Below are 21,045 nucleotides of genomic sequence, written 5' to 3'. Positions count from 1 at the left end.
GCCGCAGTGTTTGAGGCAGGTGCACCCTGATATGTGCCCATCTCCAATGGGACCGTGGCCATCCTGAACTCGTTTGTCAACGACATCTTCGAGCGCATTGGTACGTCCTCCTACTTCTTCGTCGCGGGTCTATAACCTTTGTCGCAGTGTTCAGGCAGGTGCACCCTGATATGTGCCCATCTCCAATGGGACCGTGGCCATCCTGAACTCGTTTGTCAACGACATCTTCGAGCGCATTGGTACGTCCTCCTACTTCTTCGTCGCGGGTCTAACCTTTGTCGCAGTGTTGAGGCAGGTGCACCCTGATACTGGGGATCTCCAATGGGGCCACGGCCATCTTGAACTCGTTTGTTCAAACGATATCTTCGTGCGCACCTGTGCACCCTGACAGACTGAAGAAAGTCGCTGCAGATCCAATTGGATTTAGGTATGAACTTCTATTGGACGAGTTTTCTCAATTTTCACTTACTATCAAATTATAGGGAATTGTTTTGTCACAAACGATATTCTTCGTGCGCACCTGTGCACCCTGACAGATGGGCATATCCAATGGGCCACGGCTGTCGGATAAACCACGAGTAGATGGGTCTGCCCCCAATGCACGGCATTTTTTATATCACCACTTATTCACTAGTTGAGACACAACGAGAACATGTATTGTAAGTATCTAGTTAACCACAATGACAAGTTCTTCCGCAGCTATAGCAAGGGTCACAGCCTGGCCTGTTTGGGTTCATGTAATGTTCGCGAGCCTCTGCTGGATTGTCGTTCCAAGACAAGAGGTACTTGAATATGGTACCAGGGTTGTCGAAATTCTCAGCCCACCCACCCCAGTCGCAGATCTTTCGAAATGACCAGCCTCGCACCGTGTGCAGAAATTGACACCCGCCGCGACGAAACGAGTGGGTACCGTATGGACGCGGATCAACACTTATGTCGAGGAGATTGTTCCGGAAGCATTCGAGGAAGGAGTCCGAGGTCTGAGTATAACATATCAACCTTAATTCTCTTGATGACTACTAACCTTGAGCTCACCATGCAGTCCGTCAGGCTCACACTAATGCTGTCCACACCAATCTTTTTGCGAAAGATGAACCCATTGAGTTCTCTGTGTCTCTCGTGAGCTATTAGCCACCAGATAGCGAATGCTCGCAGCAAGCACATCCACGGTCGGTCAGGATCAGCGTAGATGTAAAATGGGGCTATGCCTATGGGTTCGAGGTTAGCCGTAAGGTGGGCAACAGCCCATACAGTCACTGACCTCCATACTGATGTGTCTTTCGAAATGGTAATTCTAGCTTCACTCGAAACTGTGCAGGTTGGTAGCTGACCTGTGACATGAAAAGCTCGGGAGTTGCATCGAGCCAGTGGTTTTTTATCAGCAAGTCCTGAACCTGGAATGTGACATCGGCCCAGGTGATCCGCAATGCTTCGTCGTAGCGGAGCAGGCAAAGCATGGAGAGAAGGTAGAGTAAATAAAGCATCTCGCAGAGCAAAAATCCAGCCCATTCAGAAGGATTTTCTGCCTTTCGTTTGCGTGAGATCGGGCCAAATTCTTTTCGGTCTGTGGACCATGCAAATTCCCAGAGCCTCTTCATGGTAGGTTCATCCATCGCGCGAGCACTCATTACTGCTTCGCCTGCTCGGATCTATAGCGTGAAATCAGCACCAACACCAATTTTCATGATGCTAAAGTCCAATACCTTTCGCCGACGAAGACTGACCATATACTGTGAAATTGTCACCGAAAGTGAGGGGTTTCCGATGAATCTGCCTGGCATAGCTGGGTGCTCCAGCCATGGCTGTGTTCCGAGCTGGTAGTCTCTGCCAAATTTGTGGCTTATGGCGGCACGCATCTTCTGTGCTGTGCCATACGTTGCACGTGGAACACTGGGATCCTTTGCTTTCCCGGTCCATATATCGTTTTCGTCGCATCTCGATTCCATAGCTTAGCACGAAATAAACACAACATTTGATGCACTCACTTATCCATGATCCATAGCGCGATCCACGTTGGAAATTCAGCTGGAAGGTTCGGAAAAAGATTGTCAATCTCGCTCGCAACTTGTGCTTTGTCAATGGTGACACAAAATTCTTTAAACTGATTCCAGTATCTGGAGAGATCACACGCGTGAGATTTGAGAAATTTTCGCTGGTCCCATGCCATACCTCTGGTAGTCGGAGAGTGTTGTACCAATAACCACTCCCTCTGATGCTGCCTGCAAACTAGATGCTAACTGGTTGTTGCTGCGTTTAGGCTTCTTCTTTTTCACATTGTCCTCGCCACCAGCAGTGTTTGTAGTACTGAACCGAAGGGTGCCGGCAGCTTCACAGTCATCAACATCAAAGCTGTTGAGGAGAGATTCCTCCTCCTCGATCTGATCCTCTTCTGCAGCCTCGATACTGATGCGTTTTGACTCAGTAAAGTATAAATCAGCACCTTTGAAGGCATGTAGTAGGGACTCGGACATGATAGAAAATTTGGGTTCAGAGTCTAGACCAAGTGATCGAGAATTGAAACACTCGGCCGGCACGGAAACAAACTAACTTGAATGCCCTGATTCAATTTAAACATTGAAACTGACACGTAAATACATTACCATTACAGTTCATGGTGTCACCATGTCTCAACATCACTCAGAGTCAGAAGAGCTCGAACTGCCCGTACTTGGTCAAATGTACACACCAGGACAAGCAGTTGAATCTTTCATTTGGACAGTGTATGTCACACATTTCTCCCCCTTTCAGCATGTTTGATTTAATTCATGAAAATACAACAGAACAGCGAAGACAACGAAGGCTAACTTACACGAGAAGCTCAAGAGCTATGACAGGCCAACCCGTGGCAATCGCATGGAGATGTTGGACAGACTTCGTCAGTTTTCCAATGACCGAGACGAGTGGCTGAGGTGTGTCACCGGCGTGTGTGCTGAATCAGTGCTCGTGTACCTAATTCTTGGTAAAGCTTATTCAGGCCTAAGTTGAAACGGAAACGAGGGGAACATGCCTCACGCCAATCCCTTTCGAAACGAAGGATTGAGGAGGTGTTTGGAATCGAAGAACAAACAATTACGTACAAAAGCAAGAAGAGCGCAAATCGCACGCAACGGGCACTCCAGGATGACGACTGAGCTGCAAATTCAGCATGGGTGAGCAGAAGTGTGTCATACCATTGAAGCCTATAATAATATTGTCAAAAAGGCACATGCAGTGCTGTCAGCGTTCGGTATGCCTCACGATTTGAGTGTACCTCCGATAACACAGCGAAAAAGCTGCCACCAACAAATTGCCTCGACAACCGAAGCTGAAGAATGTCCGCAACAGGATGCTTTTGCTGTTCGTATGCGGAAAGTGGATTCCAACATGTCATCTGTGCGAGAGGACCTCAGTAATGTCGAAAATCACATCAGTGTTCTCACATCGCACATTCTCGATATGAAAACACTGATGAAATCAAAAGATAAAGATACATGCACGTTACACATGGAGACTCGAAGCTCTGGGTGCCATAACACAGTTGTCCAGTCCCACGCAGAAGCATGCATTGTCAGCAACAACGCTGTAGAAACAACAATACTACTAGGAACAAATGATGCTCCTGGCAGTATCTATAAATGTTGATAGGTCGCGCGTTGCCTAGTCTGCGTTGCTTGAGGAGACAAGTGCGTTCGACCCTATAGGGGAAGTGAGTGCAGCAAGGATCTAGAAGTGTGCGCTTAAGCGAAGCGCGAGAAAGCGCAGGAGTGCGCAAGGTACAAAGGCGCGGGAACGCGCGCGCGTATTAGCGCGAAGCGCGGGAAAGTGCGCGCGCGTATGCGGAAATGAGAAACTAAGCTTAAGTAGTGATATAAAGCAAGATAAGAGATATAAGAGTGCAAAATGTAAAGGAATAGCTTTCTACTATATTCTGCTAAGTAGTAAGTGGGTAGTAACTAGTAAGTGAAAAGTAGGAAAAGTAGGTCCGTAATAGTATGTACTGCTGGCGCTTATATAGCGCGCCTAAGCGCGGTCAAGCGGAGCCGAAGCGCTACCGAGTAGGTATGTAAATATATATATGAGTGAGAATGCATGATAAAAATAAAGGTGGAACTATGCTAATAAAGGAAATGGAAATATACGCACTAGGGAGCTTGGTGGACAGTGGATGGATGCTTCTGGATGGCTGGCGCCATAGGGCGCGCAAGCGCGGGAACGCGCGCGCGCGTATACATCGTGAAGCGCGGGAATGGTGCGCGCATGGCGCGCGTTGCGTGGGAAAGCTGCGCCTCATATAGAGATAGCTGCGGGTAGCGCACAGAGTAATGCTATGAGTTCGTGCTGTATACTCCTTGGTGAAAACTACCATATCACGCCATGAGAGGCATGATTCTCTACATCTCCCAGGGACTTAAATTCTGAGTGTCCCCACTCAGCGCGCGCGTGGTGAGGATTTTGCGTGATAGTATGCGAGTGCGATGCATGTATGATGCTTGGGTTGTGGGGTGATGAATGCGCAAGTGCAGGAATTGTCGCGCGGATGTGCATGAAGCGCGGGAATTTGCGCGCATGGTACGCGCGAGGCGCGAGAATGTGCGCGCGCTATGCGTGAAGGCGCGGGAATAAAGCGTAGCATGGCGAATTGCAAGGGTGACTCTGGGGTGAATAGTGTTCCATGGGTGTGAGGCGATGATGTGAGAGTGATATGGACATGGCGCGCGAGGCGCGGGTGGGATGCGCGCATATGGTGTGAAGCGCGGGAAAGTGCGCGCGCGCAAGGCGCGAGAAAGCGCGTGAGTGTCGCATGTGTTGTATTCTGTGGGGATGATGCGAAGTGGCGCAGTCCAGGAGCGATCCAATCCATGTCCAAACCAAGTCCTATTAGGCGTGCTAAATATTAGTTGCTAAAGGTTTGAACAGCATGAGTAAAACTATATGTGAAAATATGAAGGGAAAATGGTAAACGTTGCGGATGTCCTATCCGACTTGTCTTCTTCGTGCAGCTGTCAACATCTACACCTTCCTATGAGAAAGGCGCGGGAAGCGCGCGCATAAAGCGCATGTGCGCGCAAGGTGCGTGAACACGCGCGCGTGCGCGTGAGCGTGGGAAGACTGCGCGCATATGTGCGCGTTCTAAGGTAAAAAGGAGCATGGTGCCACGTCATGCATGCGAAGAGAAAATATACTATTGAGCTAGGCGGGCACGTTCTATGATTGTTTTTTTTTTTCTATGTTCTTCTAAGTGATTCCTATATGCATATATATCAGTGTGTTATTAGTTCTTTGGACAGCATTATAATGAGAGAAAATGAAAATGAAAGCGCTGGACGAAACCCAGGGTAAAACGAATGATATCCTATGAACAGCGATGGTATATCTTTCTCTTTGGTGCGCCACTGAAGCGCACGATCCTCCTCCTTGAGCGCGTGCGAGTGCGCGTGACTAGCGCGCTTCGCGTCTCTTGCGAGCTGACACTTTACTCAAGGTAGGGTTGGAATGAGCGAGGCTGGCGCGCTTGGGGGGGGGCTTGTAACTGGCAGAATGAATTCCTGCACAACGTGCTGCAGGTTGAAGGCGCGCCAATGGGAGGCGCTGCAAGGGGTGTAGGGGCACCCTACAAGCTGATAGGATGCGCGCGATGCGCGCGCCTTGGTGCGATTTCGCGCGAATTTGATTATATTGGCCGAACACGCGAGGAACGGCCACTTCTCTGTAAATGTGTTAGTGAGAAATGTATATAGTGAAGTATTAGGCGCAAATGTTGCGCAAATGGGCTGTAAGGGTGGTATATCAAGGCGCAGAAGGCGCATGGGCGAAAGAGAATAGTGCGCATCAGCACACGCAGGAACAAAATTGACATGGTAAGCAAAAGCGCGAAGAATGCGAATCAATGTGCGAAGTGCGAAGTTAAAGGTGATAATAGGGGGGTTAGGCGCGTATGTATGTGTCAGGCGCGCGCCTAAGTCGCGCCTGGATGACTGATTGGAATATGTTTTGTGTTGAATGAAAGAAATGCGATTTAAAAGGGGGGAAGTGATTGAAACACGATAATGTGAAAACTCTGCTAAATTTATGAATGCGCGAGGCGCGGGAATGCGCGCGCATATTGCGCGATGCGCGTAATCATGGCGCGTGAACAAGGGGTGGTGCGAAGATGAACCTAAAGTGTTTGGAAGCGTCATATAGCTCCTTAAGAGCTTTAAACATGAAAGGGACAAAAAGCGCGAAACAAGATGAGGAAAAATATACAATACCTCTAGGCGCGCGCATTGCGCGTCCTCAGGCGCAATATGGTGCGCCTGAGTCGCGCCAGGGTTGCCTGAGACATGCTCTGCTTGGTGGTTGGGCAGCATGATGCACGGATGCTTTACCGGCATGCGATAGTCACTGGAAGCAAAAAGCGCGATGTGTGCGTGATCGTGAGTGACATCTGGAATTTCCAGAGACAAACTCTGGTTGATGCAAGGTGCGACTTGAGCCTCTGATGCGATAGGAGGCTCCTCTATAGGCACGCTAAGGCGCAATTGATGTTTAGGGTCATCCCTGACCTCTAATGATGCAAGTGGTGATAGCGGTGATGGCGATGGTGCGATTGGCGAGGTTTCTTCCGTAAGCGATGCAATAGCGAGGGGCGAGCATGTTTCTAGTGGTGCGTTAGTGTGCAATGGATGTTTAGAGTCATCCCTGACTTCTGGTGATTCGATAGCGGTAGGCGCGTGCGATGCGATAGCGATAGGCGCGCGCGATTCGAGCGATGGCGCATTAGTGTGCAATGGATGATTAGAGTCATCCCTGACTACTGGCGATATGATAGCGATGGGCGCGCGCGATGCGATAGCGATAGGCGCGCGTGTTTCAACTGGCGCGTTAGTGTGCAATAGATGATTAGAGTCATCCCTGACTTCTGGCGAGGTTGATGGTGATGGTGATGATGCGGATTGTGAAGGAGATGGTGCTGCTGAGGATGATGGTGAAGAGGCGCCTGCAGTGCGCTTCTGGTTGCGCTTCGCGAGCGCGCGCTCGAGTTCGTGATCTAAAGTGGTGCGTTCTGGTATGGCTTTGCATGCTGGTGCAGTTGATGGTTGAGGTGTGCGTGAATCGCGCGAAGGCGCAGGAAAGGCGCGCGCACGAGGCGCGTGAATAGGAACTGGTGGCCTTTTGTCAAGTACAGCTTCTGAGGATGTGCGATAGAAGAGTCCAGCTGTCGCATTAGTGCTAATGGTCATATCCTGCATTGCACGGCTTGCATGATAGCGATCTTTACACTTAGCCACCTTAACTTGCACTGGCGCAGTTGCTGTGACTAAGGTAGCAATTGGCGCTACTATGGGCGCGCTAACTGGCGCGCTTGGCGCGGGAAAAGCGCGCGCAGGTAATAGGAACTGTGCAGCTGCGAAGACGTCCATGAATGGGAATGGGTCGTATGGGTGGTGGTCAGGGAACTTGATCATAAGGCGCAAGCGGATTTGCGCCTGAGCATCGCTAGGGATTCCTTCCATGAATAAGCGGTCGCGTTCGGCCTTTCCAATACGGTCTTCGTCCATGAGTGGCTGCATAATCTTCCTGAATGCGCGCAGGTAACTGCTTAGTTCTGTGCAAGAGGGCATTGGTTTGTTAGCGTATTCGCGCGCGATGGCGCGCAAGTCCGCGAGCGCGTAGCGTCTTTTACCATCCCATCCAGGATACATTACCTTCACCTCATCTAAAAAGGCGCTGTAATTATCTACTGCCGCTTCTGGCATGCCTCCCCATAGTTCTCGATCATCGCGCGCAAGGTAGCGGATGATACCTTTGATGCGGTCGAGTCCTTGGAGTCCTGCTTCATCAGCAAGCTGCTCATATGTGTCAATAAATTCGGCAAGGTTGTCTGTAGTGCCGTCGAACTTGGGCGCGTTTGCTGTGCCGCGGATGGGCAATCTATAAGGCATTGAGGCGCATGAAAGGTGCGCACGCAAGGCGCACAGGCGTGGGAAAGCGCGCGCGCAAGGCGCGAGAATGCGTGACTAGAAATTGGTTAGCTTTTGAATATGCAAAGAGATTGACCTTTATGTGTTAAATAGTGTGAAGTGCGAGAAAGGTGCGCGCGCGAGGCGCACAGGCGTGGGAATATTGTGCGCGCGCAAGGCGCGAGAATGCGTGACTAGAAAATGATTAGCTTTTGAAATGCAAAGATATTGACCTGTATGCGCGAAATGCGCGGAACTAGATCTTGCTGACTGCTCCCCTCGCGGTGGGCTCCAGTTGTAGAAACTACAATACTACTAGGAACAAATGATGCTCCTGGCAGTATCTATAAATGTTGATAGGTCGCGCGTTGCCTAGTCTGCGTTGCTTGAGGAGACAAGTGCGTTCGACCCTATAGGGGAAGTGAGTGCAGCAAGGATCTAGAAGTGTGCGCTTAAGCGAAGCGCGAGAAAGCGCAGGAGTGCGCAAGGTACAAAGGCGCGGGAACGCGCGCGCGTATTAGCGCGAAGCGCGGGAAAGTGCGCGCGCGTATGCGGAAATGAGAAACTAAGCTTAAGTAGTGATATAAAGCAAGATAAGAGATATAAGAGTGCAAAATGTAAAGGAATAGCTTTCTACTATATTCTGCTAAGTAGTAAGTGGGTAGTAACTAGTAAGTGAAAAGTAGGAAAAGTAGGTCCGTAATAGTATGTACTGCTGGCGCTTATATAGCGCGCCTAAGCGCGGTCAAGCGGAGCCGAAGCGCTACCGAGTAGGTATGTAAATATATATATGAGTGAGAATGCATGATAAAAATAAAGGTGGAACTATGCTAATAAAGGAAATGGAAATATACGCACTAGGGAGCTTGGTGGACAGTGGATGGATGCTTCTGGATGGCTGGCGCCATAGGGCGCGCAAGCGCGGGAACGCGCGCGCGCGTATACATCGTGAAGCGCGGGAATGGTGCGCGCATGGCGCGCGTTGCGTGGGAAAGCTGCGCCTCATATAGAGATAGCTGCGGGTAGCGCACAGAGTAATGCTATGAGTTCGTGCTGTATACTCCTTGGTGAAAACTACCATATCACGCCATGAGAGGCATGATTCTCTACAACGCGCCGTCCAAACCTCGCACAATGATGCAGACAGCATCCATGTCTCTGCCTCCAGAGGTAATCCCCCCCAAAAACCTCGGAATCGCGCACCTTGGCCAAGAGCAGTTTTCGTATGACAGGACAACTGTGCCGTCACCTCCTACAGTCCACCTCTCGAAAGATATCAACCAGCTGTGTGAAGAATGGGAGGAATCGAACTTACTTGTTGTCAACAGTCGTGGAATCCCTGTCAAGTATTGGGGTGAGTTCTACAAGAAAGGAAAGGGTGTCAAGACTGCAGCATGGGATGCACTTCGAGTAGAATGGGGAAATTGGAAGGTATGATTGATCTCCAGCGAGTCACACATGCTATCTGACTGTTCATTTGTCTTCAAGTTCATTGCTGAAGAACGGCAGCGATACCCAGACAACACCTCGTTCTGGCGTGCATTCAGTGATGAGAATAGTAAGATTTTTTCTTACCAACAGATCCTGAACCGTCTTGCAGAGCACCGAGTCTCTGCTGCTGCCCGAGACGCTAAAGATGCACGCGATTTTTTTGGTGGCAACCTCAACCACCCACTGGCCCGTGGTGCCTTTTGCTACACAAAAGGTGGCAGGGCTTACTTGTCGAGCAAGGACGACGCCGTTGCAAAAAAGTGGCGCGAGCTTCTGACGACACGTCCTGACATTGTCGAACAACGGACACACCAAATCTTCGGTGGACCACAACCCTGAGGAGCAGGTTTCTTGATCATAAGTAAGGTAGCTTCGATGTTCACTCAGGCATTTGTCCAGTAGTTCATTAACAGTAAATTTTTCTAATCTACTACTGTACACACAAGTATGCGCTACATAATCTAGTTATTTTGTCTCCACACCTGCGGCCCCAACTGTTGCGCCCGAAGATGTTGTTGACAAGGGGCCATGCTTTCTCCGATACCGAGGGCAGTGGTCGTAGATAACTTGGCACAGTTAGATGCTAAACCAAGCCATTCAAGGTTTTCACGAAGGAACACATCGGAAGTTGTTCCAGTGTGCATGAAGGTGTTCTGCAGAGTGACTGAGGTATGATATATAGACGTCCGGGCCTCGAGAACGTCCTGGCGACAAATATTAATGACAATTTAATCTATAACGAGAATACTCACTTTCGTGTTCCTCAGAACCAGCATATCTACCTTATTGCTGTGCTTCAAGAATTCCAGGTATAGTTTGACAGACTCTTGCCCATCCAGAATTTTACGGAGCTTGTCGTATATGTCTTGGATTTCCTAGAGACAAAGTTAATATATTACTAGCATGTAGATACCAATACTCGACTTTGATGATGGCTTATGGTGCGCCATGTGCCAGGACGTGCGTGAGATGACCGTCGTCCACAGAATATTGACAGTGGAGCTAACTGCATGAATTAGGATGGGATGTCAGGAGAGCCCATCACACAGGCTCGTGTTTTGGGATGATGATGTCAATGCTATACAAGCTGCGCGATACTAAATACATGGGGGAAGGGGGCACTAGATACAGTAGGTTGAAAAATAACAAGTGTATCAGAGAGTAAGATCGATAAAGTTATGACTGGCACCGGCGCTCCAGGGCACTACATCATCCCCATCTTGAGTGAGGTCCATGACATCACTGACTGCCACTGCTTCGTCATCGCGCGTGAGATCAATGACACCGGTCGCAGAAGAGAGAGTAGCGTTTGAGGTACTGGGATGATTCGGAGACTGCAGAATCATTGTCTGCACCCAGGAATCGTAAATTTTGTCGGCGAGCCAAACTCGAACGTATCTGTGAGATCGCGGTGCACGATCCTCACAATGAGAGCAGCCAGGTGAATCCTCGAGCAACTGGAGTGTGGACTGCTCGAGGTCATGAGTGGGCACATCGTTATTGTGCCCTGGAACACCTGCAAGGGCTTTTTTCGGGTGCACAGCATGGCTCTGAAACACTGCCCTCGTGCAGGCAGGAGCAAGGGCAATCTGTACCTGACATTAATCAAAATATTCCACGCAGAGGAGAACGGCGACAAACCTCATCACTTGCAGGAGAATTATTAGCCAGGTCCTCGAGGACTTCATTCAAGACCACGACAGGCCAGATCGTCGAGCGAAAGGTGCTAACGACCTTCTTCGATTCCCAGCCAAGAAGCTGTTGAACAAGCGAGGCAAGTGGAGCAATGTCGGGCGGGGCAGGGGATTGGAGAATAGGCAGCTTGGTGATTGCAGTGACAGCAGGGCGTGCATACAAGTCGACGACATGTGGATCAGGGAATGAGTCAGGGAGCGAGCGTGCAAGAGTAGGATGAGAACGTCCCATTTTTCCAGTGGGGTCATCCACAAGATGATACCGAGCAGCATCCCGCCACCGTTGCAGAGGCCCATCAAGGCTGTTGCCACACATGGCAGTGCGAAGCACACCAGCATCCACGCAGCGAGTCAGGCCAAGCGCCATTTCACGACCACACCCCACCAGGCCCTTCTGGAAAGCAGGTCTCGTCAGCCAGGCTGGCAGCAGACTGGTTCAGCTTACCTTGTCGTAATCGCCGCCACAGCATATGGCAAGGGTGAGGAATCCATCGCCAGTAAGATGGCAGTCCACGTGCTCTTGAATCGCACTCGCTGTATATAGTTTGACCATCAAATCAATTGAAAATGTCGAACTTGAAATGGATCAGAGCATGCAAATGAGAGAACGAGAGAGAACTTACTTGCGCAGGACAGTGTGAGCACCAAAAACAAATACGTCACTGTCGTCCGTCATGACAGCATCAATAACACCGGCACCGTTCATCTGCGCCAGCTGCGCCTCAGCTTCTCCAGCAGCCTGCCAGTAGATAGATCTAAGTGAAAAGTGTGAATAAAAAATAATAAGAAAAAAACATACCGTGATCCATTGCACATTGAACACATTCAGTAGTCGCTGCGTAGGCTTGACCATCCAATGGTCGTTGGTGGATACCCTGTGGCCCCGTTTGATCTGCGGTCGCTGGTTGCCGTCGAACACGAAGACTAGCTGGACTGGCAGACGGGCGAGGCGAGCGAGGCGAAATAAAAATGTGCGGAGGGCAGGATTTTGGCCCGTCTGAGCATGCGCACGGTGCCACCTGCCCTGCTGGCATTGTTCGAACCACGCACTAGATTTAAACGTGAGTATTCAAGCACAGACAGCGAGCGGGAGAACACGAACCTTGCGTCGACGCCCACAACATAAGGCACATGCGGTGCGGGTCCCTCGTAGCGGCCCTGGATGGCGAGAGAGATGAGGGGCACGGTTGCTGCAGCAGGTTCGAGGACCTGAAAAACGGGGTGAGTTGTCATCACCCGGCGAGTGAACAATGGGGAGGACGTGCCTCCCATAAGTCGTTGATGCCCATCACGACGAGCACGCTAGAAATGTAATTATAGATCAGTAAGGGCTGATGAGCACAGCTGCTAGATAGGTGGAGGAGATGGGGAGCCGAACGAGAACAGGAGACTCACTTACCTACAGCGAAATGCGTACATAAGCGCCGGTGGCAGTACCAGCCAAGGTCCTGGACTGCAAATCCGAGGACCGTCAATCTGCAGTATAGCAGCATGCAGCGCGGTTTTTTTGGCGGGAGGAGAGGTCGGGTTACCACCCAAACCGAAGGTGGGTGCAAACGGAAGATTGACGGTCCTAATGTGCGAAATTCGCAGTCCCTCGGTTAGCGTGTCGGCATTTTCCCTTAGGCATGTTACATTGTGCTCACCTGCTCACCCAGGCACCCTCTGATCCGTCCAGCAGCTTTTGGAGCTCTCCCGCAGCTCAAAACCGTCGATTTTCGCCGCCCACGGCGTCCGCTGATCCGTCCCGCACGTATTCCGTGCCGATTTCAAACTCTGGATGGGCTGGACTTAGAACTTCTGGGGTCGCGTCTGGACTTGTGGCAGTTTCACGCGAGGCGGTGGCGCTGCAAGATTGGTCAGCTGTCACACAGTCACACTGGACCGTCAATTTGTTCGTGATCAGCTCTACTTCGGTAATAGGTATTAGCAAAAAAATACGCTGGCATTTGATATAGACAACATCTTTCCATGCCCTTTCGTCTGCCTGTGTACTGAGTCTGCATCACGGCTGCACTTGGTAAAGCGACGTGCAGCGCACAAGACTTGTAGAAGTTATACAGTTACCTTGTCATCGCTGTCATTCTGCAAGATACAGAGTCTGATTCATTGTCGTGGCACGGCAGCAGCCTGGGCCAGTGCTCAGTGGATAAGCGTATGCTTAAGGACACCGATGCTGATCAGATCACCAAATGTGCCGTACGGCAGTACCTGTCATCGGCCTGGGCAAGAACGACGCCTAGGAAATGTTAAGGTGTGATGATCAATCTAGAAATTGTCTGCAGTCGAATTCAGCGTGGTCCAGTGACGCGTGACACGGCACCTGAGGGCAACTTTCATGCTCCGCTTGGAGATGCTGTGCCGATGTGCTGTGCCGATGGGCCTGCCGTGTCCCTACTTTGTCCCAAACCGACCACTTCGGGGTGACTCTCGCAATGCTACTACCATTTAATGATCGACTGATCGCGAGGGTCCAGAGGCGTTTGACTATGATGCGCTGCTAGTAGATTGGAAATTCCTGTCAAGGGTTTAGGCCTTAGGAACACATGCATTTCGCTGTCACTCGAGGTCGACAGTAACTTTAAATTGCATTACCAATTGCATATATAGGGAAATGCTCGAATCACCTGCGGTAATATAGTCCTGACTCTCAGCACGAAGATGTCGTAGTCAAACGCTCCGAATTAGAGGTGAAGGTCCGCAAATTGACTTAACAAATCACTGCAGTGGCCCCGCCAGTATTCGATCATGATGCTGTATGTAGCCAGCTACGATCATGATATCCAATCTCTCAGACTTGGCGTTACATCCCACAGGTCATGCTAATGACAAAGATGTGATTTTCTCTGGTACATTTACTAGCCATGGCAACTACTACTACACGCCTGAAACTATTTACAAGTAAACTTACATACATTGGATAGGTAGCTTAAAGTCCTCTGTGATCGTCAAAATAAGATAATTCCGCGACAGAAAACGGTGCGGGGACTGTCATCAGTTCGTATCAGCATCAGTGTATGCCGTTGTCGCAAGACCGAGCTGCGTGTTCCCGGTATCAAAGAAAGTGTAATAGCGTTGAATCCAGCCGAATCCGTCTGAAATACGCATGATGGTTGTAAGACACAGACCCCAGTAAGATATCATGGGACGTACTTATGAAATCCAACCCGCTCCCCACTGAGGAACCAAGGTCAGACGCGATCAGATAGATCTGTCCTTCCTCTCCTCCGAGGATGCTGTTCAGACCACGTGGCCAGATCTGAGCATTAGGCGTAAACTCGTAGGTGACCTATTCCAACAATCAATCAGAGGTTCATCATACGAGAGACAAACTTACACCGCCGATATTGAAGTACAAGCTTTGAAGTTCAGCGTATTGCTGCGACGTGATGGTTAGGAGACCTGTCGTCCTGATCCACATATAAGATACCAGAACATTATGGGCTCATCGAACTGAACTCACGAGTCTTCGACGGCACCAGTTGCCTGCTGATAGGCCTGGAAAGCCTCTGCACATTTCGGTGAGTAACAAATATCACAGTGGGACATGTGCATACCAGTGGCAAGGAGAAGAAGGGTAGTGCCAGTGTCCACAATGCCGGCAGTCGTGTTCAAGATTGTTTGGCTAGTGCCGTACGATACCGACTGATCGATACCCCAATACTACGATTGATGATCGTCAATATTAGTAAGCAGTACATTTTCAGTCAGGCTGGTGTGATTTACCAATGAGGCTGGGGAGGTGGTGGTGAGTGCAACAGTATTGAGTGTGCCAGTAAACCTGACACGTGGTGTTAGATAAAATCAGAATAAAGCTAAAAATGTCTTCTAACTTGGTGATATCGGTCCCACCGAATGTAAGCTCTCCATTGGATACGTTAGCCGTGGAGGATGGCTCGTAGGAGATGCCGAGTGAATTGGAAGAGATTGTTCCCTGTGCGTATAAGTTGTCGGTAACCGTAGGCACTTCCGTCGTGTTAGACACGGTTCCCTGTGTAAGGTCTGCCGGACCGACACTGCAAAGGCATCAGCGCTACGAAACACTACTTTTCAGACCAGATGTTACCCCAATATACCATCGACGTCCTCGAACCCTTCCGCGTATGAAGCCACGCCGATGCCTTGGTTCTGGATAACCAAGTCTGGCCCTAAGGTCACGGTGTCGGTGTCTGGTCTACATTAAGTTGGTGCGATTGAAGCCGAAAGAAGCAGTCCTTACATTCCTCTCCGAACATACCTCCCGAACCATAGCTGACATTCTAGATTCCAGACCAGTCTGTTAACAGCATCGTAACACTAGGGGCAGCTAGCTCACTCACTATGGTGTTACCAGTGTCGTAACTGGTGCTTGTGGGTTCGTATGGCAGGTCTGCACCAATCCAAGTATTCGAACTACCTGGAATATCGTTGACATATAAATAAGTACCAATTTATTCACGTCACTAATATTCCACTAACCAGTATCGATCAACAATGTATAATCGGTCGCTGGGCTTCCAACACCGACTTGCGTAGTGTAAGTGACACCTGAATCAGTGACATCGATGCTAGAGTCTGTTCCAGTACTGCCGTAGCGTTTGGCTTTGGCAGCAACGAAGGCATGGTGGGACTTGCCAGCCAGGAACTTCTGTGCGCGGGCGCGGTCGCGCTTAAGAAGCTCTTTGGCACCACCTTGGGCTGCGCGCAGACGAGTCGCAAAGGGGATTCCACGAATAACGATGTGTGACATGATTTGAGTGGTAGTGGTTTGAGATGGAAGTTGGGAAGACAGAGTGAAGACAACTGCGTCGAGTGACACTCCTTATATAAGTCTGGTTGGAGATGGGTGCTATGGCTTGTAGGCATCACTAATAGCCGGAGGATATATTGATACTGTAAGGCATTGCCAGGGGAAAGCAGGACCCTCTCAAGAGGAGAGCCTCCCAAAAATAACCTTGTCGACTGAAATATCAACATAGTTATTATCGTAGCTTGGCGGGAAACTATAATGACAACAAGTTAATGCAAAAGCAATTGTCATCAGAATGGGTGCAGGTACGAACAAGGGGCACTCCAGATCAAACAAAGACCAGAGATACTATGCAAAAGTGCGAGATCCAAGAAGTCCGAAGCTATGTACCATGTCACCGATCTGTCATGAAAAAGCCACTAGTCATGTTTGCTCGAAAACAAACATCAGTGACCCTGGCCGGATAATGGTAAAGCTTGCATGGAAAGGTAGGGTCGATGAGCCAGAGCTTTGTATCGCCGTGTCTCTGACAGCGAAGCTTCCATCTGGTCCGAGCAAGACAGAGGTAGAGAGATAGCGAAGCTTCCATATGTACAGTCTGAGCAAAACAGAGAGGGTCAACAACTTGTAGGTGCCAATCACTGTGGATAGTAGAAGTTCTTATAAAAATCACTGGGAAATGCGCTAATGCTGAATGTGTCAGAGTAACCTAGGCTCGTGACCACCTGGCTTATACGCCACGGACAAGTCGATCGGCGAACCCAGGCTGGTCGATCTCGAAGTGATTTGGCAGGCGAAGCGAGGAGTTTGAATTTTAGCAGGTGCTGGTCATGGCGGTGGTACTCAACAGCTGTTCTACATCCGCCCCGTGACGTATCACGTGACCTTGGTGGTACAGTGCTGAGTGCACAACGGAACTTTGACCTCCGCCGCCGCCACACCAACACAGGTCCCATTCTACATAACCTCATCTCACCTGATTTACACATAAACTGGCGGAATCAGCTATAAACCTATCTGGTTACTTTGTGTACGAAATCCTCACGTCGAAATTTCCGACATTTTCAACAGTGTTATCAACACTAGTCATTAACAGGCAGCTGTTGAAAAGTATCAACTTTTCAACCGTACCCAGGCTAATGATCGTATCTTTCAGTCTGAGACTTCGTGTTACATCTGACTGTGGTAATGTAATGCTGATGACAAAGATGATTTTCTCTAGAATATTTACTAGCAAATACTAGTACACGCCTGAAACTATTTCAAATTAAACTTGAAAATAATGTGAGAACTTTGCGTGAACTATCATCAGTTGGTATCAGCATCAGTGTATGCCGTTGTCGCAAGACCGAGCTGCTTGTTCCCGGTATCAAAGAGAGTGTAATAGCGTTGAATCCAGCCGAATCCGTCTGGAATACGCATGATAGTTGTAAGACCAAGGCCCCAGTAAGATATCATGGGACGTACTTATGAAATCCAACCCGCTCCCCACTGAGGAACCAAGGTCAGACGCGATCAGATAGATCTGTCCCTCATTTCCTCCGAGGGTGCTGTTCAGACCACGTGGCCAGATCTGAGCATTAGGCGTAAACTCGTAGGTGACCTATTCCAATAATCAACCAGAGGTTCATCATACGAGAGAAAAACATACACCGCCAATATTGAAGTACAGGCTTTGAAGTTTAGCATATTGTGCCGACGTGATGGTTAGGAGACCTGTCGTCCTGATCCACATAAGATAACAGAACATCTTAGGCTCATCGAGCTCAACTCACGAGTCTTCGACGGCACCAGTTGCCTTCTGATAGGCCTGGAAAGCCTCTGCACATTTCGGTGAGTAACAAATATCACAGTGGGACATGTGCATACCAGTGGCAAGGAGAAGAAGGGTAGTGCCAGTGTCCACAATGCCGGCAGTCGTGTTCAAGATTGTTTGGCTAGTGCCGTACGATACCGACTGATTGATACCCCAATACTACGATGGATGATCGTCAATATTAGTAAGCAGTACATTTTCAGTCAGGCTGTGATTTACCGCCGAGGCTGGAGAGGTGGTGGTAAGCGGAACAGTATTGAGTGTGCCAGTGTACCTGACATATGATGTCAGACAAAGTCAGAATCAAAAGAAAGATGTTTTCTAACTTGGTGCTATCAGTCCCACCGAATGTGAGCTCTCCATTAGATACGTTAGCCGTGGAGGATGGCTCGTAGGAGATGCCGAGTGAATTGGAAGAGATTGTTCCCTGTGCGTATAAGTTGTCGGTAACCGTAGGCACTTCCGTCGTGTTAGACACGGTTCCCTGTGTAAGGTCTGCCGGACCGACACTGCAAAGGCATCAGCACTACGAGTCATTACTTTTCAAACCAGATGTTACCCCAATATACCATCGACGCCCTCGAACCCTTGCGCGGTTGAAGCCACGCCGATGCCTTGGTTCTGGATAACCAAGTCTGGCCCTAAGGTCACGGTGTCGGTGTCTGGTCTACATTTAGTTGGTGCGATTGTAGCCGAAACAAGCAGTCCTTACATTCCTTTCCGGACATACTTCCCGAACCATAGCTGACATTCTAGATTCCAGACCAGTCTGTTAACAGCATCGTAACACTGGAAGCAGCTAGCTCACTATAGTGTTTCCAGTGTTGTGACTAGTGCCTGTGGGTTTGTATGGCAGGTCTGCACCAATCCAAGTATTCGAACTACCTGGAATATCGTTGACATATAAATGAGTGCCAATTCATTCACGTCACTAATATTCCACTAACCAGTATCGATCAACAATGTATAATCGGTCGCTGGGCTTCCAACACCGACTTGCGTAGTGTAAGTGACACCTGAATCAGTGACATCGATGCTAGAGTTCGCGCCAGTACTGCTGGCGTGTTTGGCTTTGGCAGCAACGAAGGCATGGTGGGACTTGCCAGCCAGGAACTTCTGTGCGCGGGCGCGGTCGCGTTCAAGAAGCTCTTTGGCACCACCTTTGGCTGCGCGCAAACGAGTCGCAAAGGGGATTCCACGGATAACGACGTGTGACATGGTTTGAGTGGTTTGAGATAAAAGTTGGGAAGACAAAGTGAAGATAACTGCGTCGAGTGACACACCTTATATAAGTCGGATTGGAGGTGGTCCAAGGCTTCTAGGCGTTACTAGTAGCCGGAGGATAAGTATATTGATGCTGTGAAGCACTAAGAGGGAAAGAAAGACTTTTTCAAGGGGAGAGCCTCCCAAAAATAACCTTGTCGATTGACATGTCATCACAGCATCCACCGTGCTCCGAGGAACCACAATGACAACAATGATCTTCATCAGAATGAGTGCAGGCACGAACGCGGGGCATTCCAGATGCGAGCAAAGATCAGAGAAGTGTGAGATCCGAGGAGTGCGAACCTATTGATATTTTATCAGAACAACAATCGCTCCCCGTACCATGACACCTGCCTGTCATGAAATAGTCACCACTAGTAATCATGTTCGCTTGCAAACACACCGTGACATCAATGCCCCTGGCAGGATGATGGTAAAGCTTGTAGGCAAGGCAGGGTCGGTGAGTCGGAGCTTTGTATAACCGTCTCTGATAGAGAGGCTTCTGGGTCTGAGCAAGACAGAGATAGCGAAGCTTCCATGTGTCCGGTCTGAGCAGGACAAAGAACGTCAACAACACGTGCCAATTCTGGTTACTGCGCCAATCCCTCGTTCGGTTAATCCTGAGAACGGATTTCACGGTCGGTGGGAAGAATTGTGCTCCAGGCTCTCCGCAGAGACAAATATGGAGTTTTGGATATACGGCTAAGCCAGACATCGAGATCCGAGTGACGTTGCAACATCCCACAGTGTCCATACATATGCCTACGACCGGCGATAGCTGCATTCCGACCATACGGAAATACGTGGAAACTCTAAGTCCAGCTCAAATATGTTTCGACTCTCGAAACCACCGTATCACCGGTTAGTAGTCTACAGCTTAGTGATCACTTTGTTTCTGCTGCCTTGACGGTGATTGAGGTCCATAGGCAGAGTGAGGGCCATTTGGTCAACAACTGCAATGCAGTACTGCTTGTCCCTCCAACCAGCTTCTAATTTACCCTGGCCAATTGCAGAAGGGGCGGTCCAGACTTCAACGCGAGCATTATGTCTTCCGTGGGGATCAGTCAAAAAACGTGATTCGCTATATAAGCCGACCGTTCGAGAAGCATAATCCTGAGATGAGGGAATACGGGCCTTGAATTCGACTGTCATGGTCACGGTCGGGAACCAACTAGAGAAGGGAGTCAACGCTACGTGACTAGAATACAGGACCGAACGAACCAATCTAATGTTCCGTGACTAGCTGGCTCTGAGTCAGGTAGGAGGGAAGGGATATTGAGAAACATGTCCCCGAAAAATGGAATAGATGAAGGCTTTATTTCATCTTCTGGTCTGGTTAGCTCACACCATGCACCCCATTCGACGCCTCCTCCACCTATGATTTCAGTATCAACTCGGGTCTGGCTACGCATAGCATTGCACGCCAAAATGGTGTGGTCTATGGACCAACTCAGAAGAGAGTGGAACCTCCAGACATGCCTCATTCTATCTCGGACGGCCGCAGAAGGATGATCGTGCAGGGGTAGGCGTCGAGCATATGGAGATGGTGCTGCTAAACTGCGAGGAATTTCCCCCGGCACAGGAGTAAGATCACCAAAAATAAGATGGGACGTCAGTCTGGTGTGCCCCTGCTCACACGATCAACCACACGACAATCACGGAGAGCGGGTGTGTCACTCACTCCCTGGACGAGATCCGCTAAAAGATTTGTAAAGTTTTTCCCTATCTTCTGGACACTAACGCGCACTTCCGCAGGCCCAACATTCGTCGCGCGAAGAAAATGGGCGGTTACGTGGATGGGATCCTTATGTACTGTCTCCGATTGAAATCGAGTGCAAGCTTCTACGATCTGCCCCAATGTATAACCTGGCGAGATGTCTTGTTATCATAAAACGACCTTCGCAAAGCAACATGCATACCTCCTTGAGGAATTCTAAAGAATGATCGTGGCTCGCCTTCGCAATGAGCACACAACTAGATATAACCAAAAACTCACGACCCAATCACCCAACTACCATTTAGTTCCGTCACGTATGTAGCAGTTTCACTACACCGCGAGGTTTCCGAAACGTATAAAGCTCGCACTAGGGGGACCATACAGTTTGGATGACTTGCAAAAGTAATAGT

General features: G+C 49.5%; 7 protein-coding genes across 7 annotated transcripts; 1 reads left to right on the top strand and 6 right to left on the bottom strand.

The window, feature by feature from the left end:
• Positions 1–671: 671 nt before the first annotated feature.
• Positions 672–1,946, bottom strand: F5891DRAFT_950601 (uncharacterized protein; the record flags this gene model as incomplete). The annotated part of the gene is made up of 5 exons (XM_041374983.1): positions 672–980; positions 1,036–1,208; positions 1,262–1,331; positions 1,395–1,649; positions 1,704–1,946. 5 exons carry the CDS (start codon positions 1,944–1,946, stop codon positions 672–674), a joined length of 1,050 nt encoding a protein of 349 aa, XP_041226875.1.
• A 35-nt stretch (positions 1,947–1,981) lies between these two features.
• On the bottom strand, positions 1,982–2,471 carry F5891DRAFT_1187574 (uncharacterized protein; the record flags this gene model as incomplete). Its single annotated transcript, XM_041366868.1, has 2 exons — positions 1,982–2,114; positions 2,170–2,471. The coding sequence occupies 2 exons, from the start codon at positions 2,469–2,471 to the stop codon at positions 1,982–1,984; spliced, it is 435 nt and encodes a 144-aa protein (XP_041226874.1).
• Positions 2,472–9,170: 6,699 nt separating this feature from the next.
• F5891DRAFT_900918 (uncharacterized protein) lies at positions 9,171–9,686 on the top strand (the record flags this gene model as incomplete). The annotated part of the gene is made up of 2 exons (XM_041373461.1): positions 9,171–9,353; positions 9,411–9,686. Coding segments are annotated over 2 exons (459 nt in total), but the record flags the coding sequence as incomplete, so codon positions are not given.
• Positions 9,687–11,018: 1,332 nt separating this feature from the next.
• Positions 11,019–12,653, bottom strand: F5891DRAFT_1144553 (PIN domain-like protein; the record flags this gene model as incomplete). The annotated part of the gene is made up of 7 exons (XM_041364982.1): positions 12,507–12,653; positions 12,373–12,409; positions 12,210–12,316; positions 11,907–12,156; positions 11,731–11,846; positions 11,553–11,682; positions 11,019–11,501 (listed from the first exon to the last, which is right to left on the bottom strand). Exons 1-7 carry the CDS (start codon positions 12,524–12,526, stop codon positions 11,019–11,021), a joined length of 1,143 nt encoding a protein of 380 aa, XP_041226872.1. The 5' UTR covers positions 12,527–12,653.
• A 1,403-nt stretch (positions 12,654–14,056) lies between these two features.
• F5891DRAFT_250109 (acid protease) lies at positions 14,057–16,001 on the bottom strand. The gene is made up of 11 exons (XM_041371070.1): positions 15,566–16,001; positions 15,427–15,503; positions 15,327–15,366; positions 15,174–15,276; positions 14,941–15,123; positions 14,834–14,888; positions 14,665–14,770; positions 14,571–14,616; positions 14,445–14,517; positions 14,261–14,396; positions 14,057–14,202 (listed from the first exon to the last, which is right to left on the bottom strand). The coding sequence occupies exons 1-11, from the start codon at positions 15,834–15,836 to the stop codon at positions 14,102–14,104; spliced, it is 1,191 nt and encodes a 396-aa protein (XP_041226871.1). The 5' UTR covers positions 15,837–16,001; the 3' UTR covers positions 14,057–14,101.
• A 1,143-nt stretch (positions 16,002–17,144) lies between these two features.
• On the bottom strand, positions 17,145–18,870 carry F5891DRAFT_1187568 (acid protease; the record flags this gene model as incomplete). The annotated part of the gene is made up of 11 exons (XM_041366867.1): positions 17,145–17,245; positions 17,304–17,439; positions 17,488–17,560; positions 17,612–17,657; positions 17,706–17,811; positions 17,872–17,926; positions 17,979–18,161; positions 18,212–18,314; positions 18,365–18,404; positions 18,461–18,537; positions 18,600–18,870. The coding sequence occupies 11 exons, from the start codon at positions 18,868–18,870 to the stop codon at positions 17,145–17,147; spliced, it is 1,191 nt and encodes a 396-aa protein (XP_041226870.1).
• A 484-nt stretch (positions 18,871–19,354) lies between these two features.
• F5891DRAFT_1222568 (thioesterase-like superfamily-domain-containing protein) lies at positions 19,355–20,831 on the bottom strand (the record flags this gene model as incomplete). The annotated part of the gene is made up of 4 exons (XM_041369447.1): positions 19,355–20,089; positions 20,140–20,546; positions 20,600–20,784; positions 20,816–20,831. 4 exons carry the CDS (start codon positions 20,829–20,831, stop codon positions 19,789–19,791), a joined length of 909 nt encoding a protein of 302 aa, XP_041226869.1. The 3' UTR covers positions 19,355–19,788.
• Between the last annotated feature and the right edge of the window lie 214 nt (positions 20,832–21,045).

This window comes from Suillus fuscotomentosus (assembly GCF_016647785.1).
Source record: "Suillus fuscotomentosus strain FC203 chromosome Unknown F5891scaffold_22, whole genome shotgun sequence".
In the NCBI taxonomy this organism is placed as follows: Eukaryota; Fungi; Basidiomycota; class Agaricomycetes; order Boletales; family Suillaceae; genus Suillus; species Suillus fuscotomentosus.
Note: the sequence above shows the minus strand (reverse complement) of the source record. Positions and strands in the feature narration are given on the sequence as shown.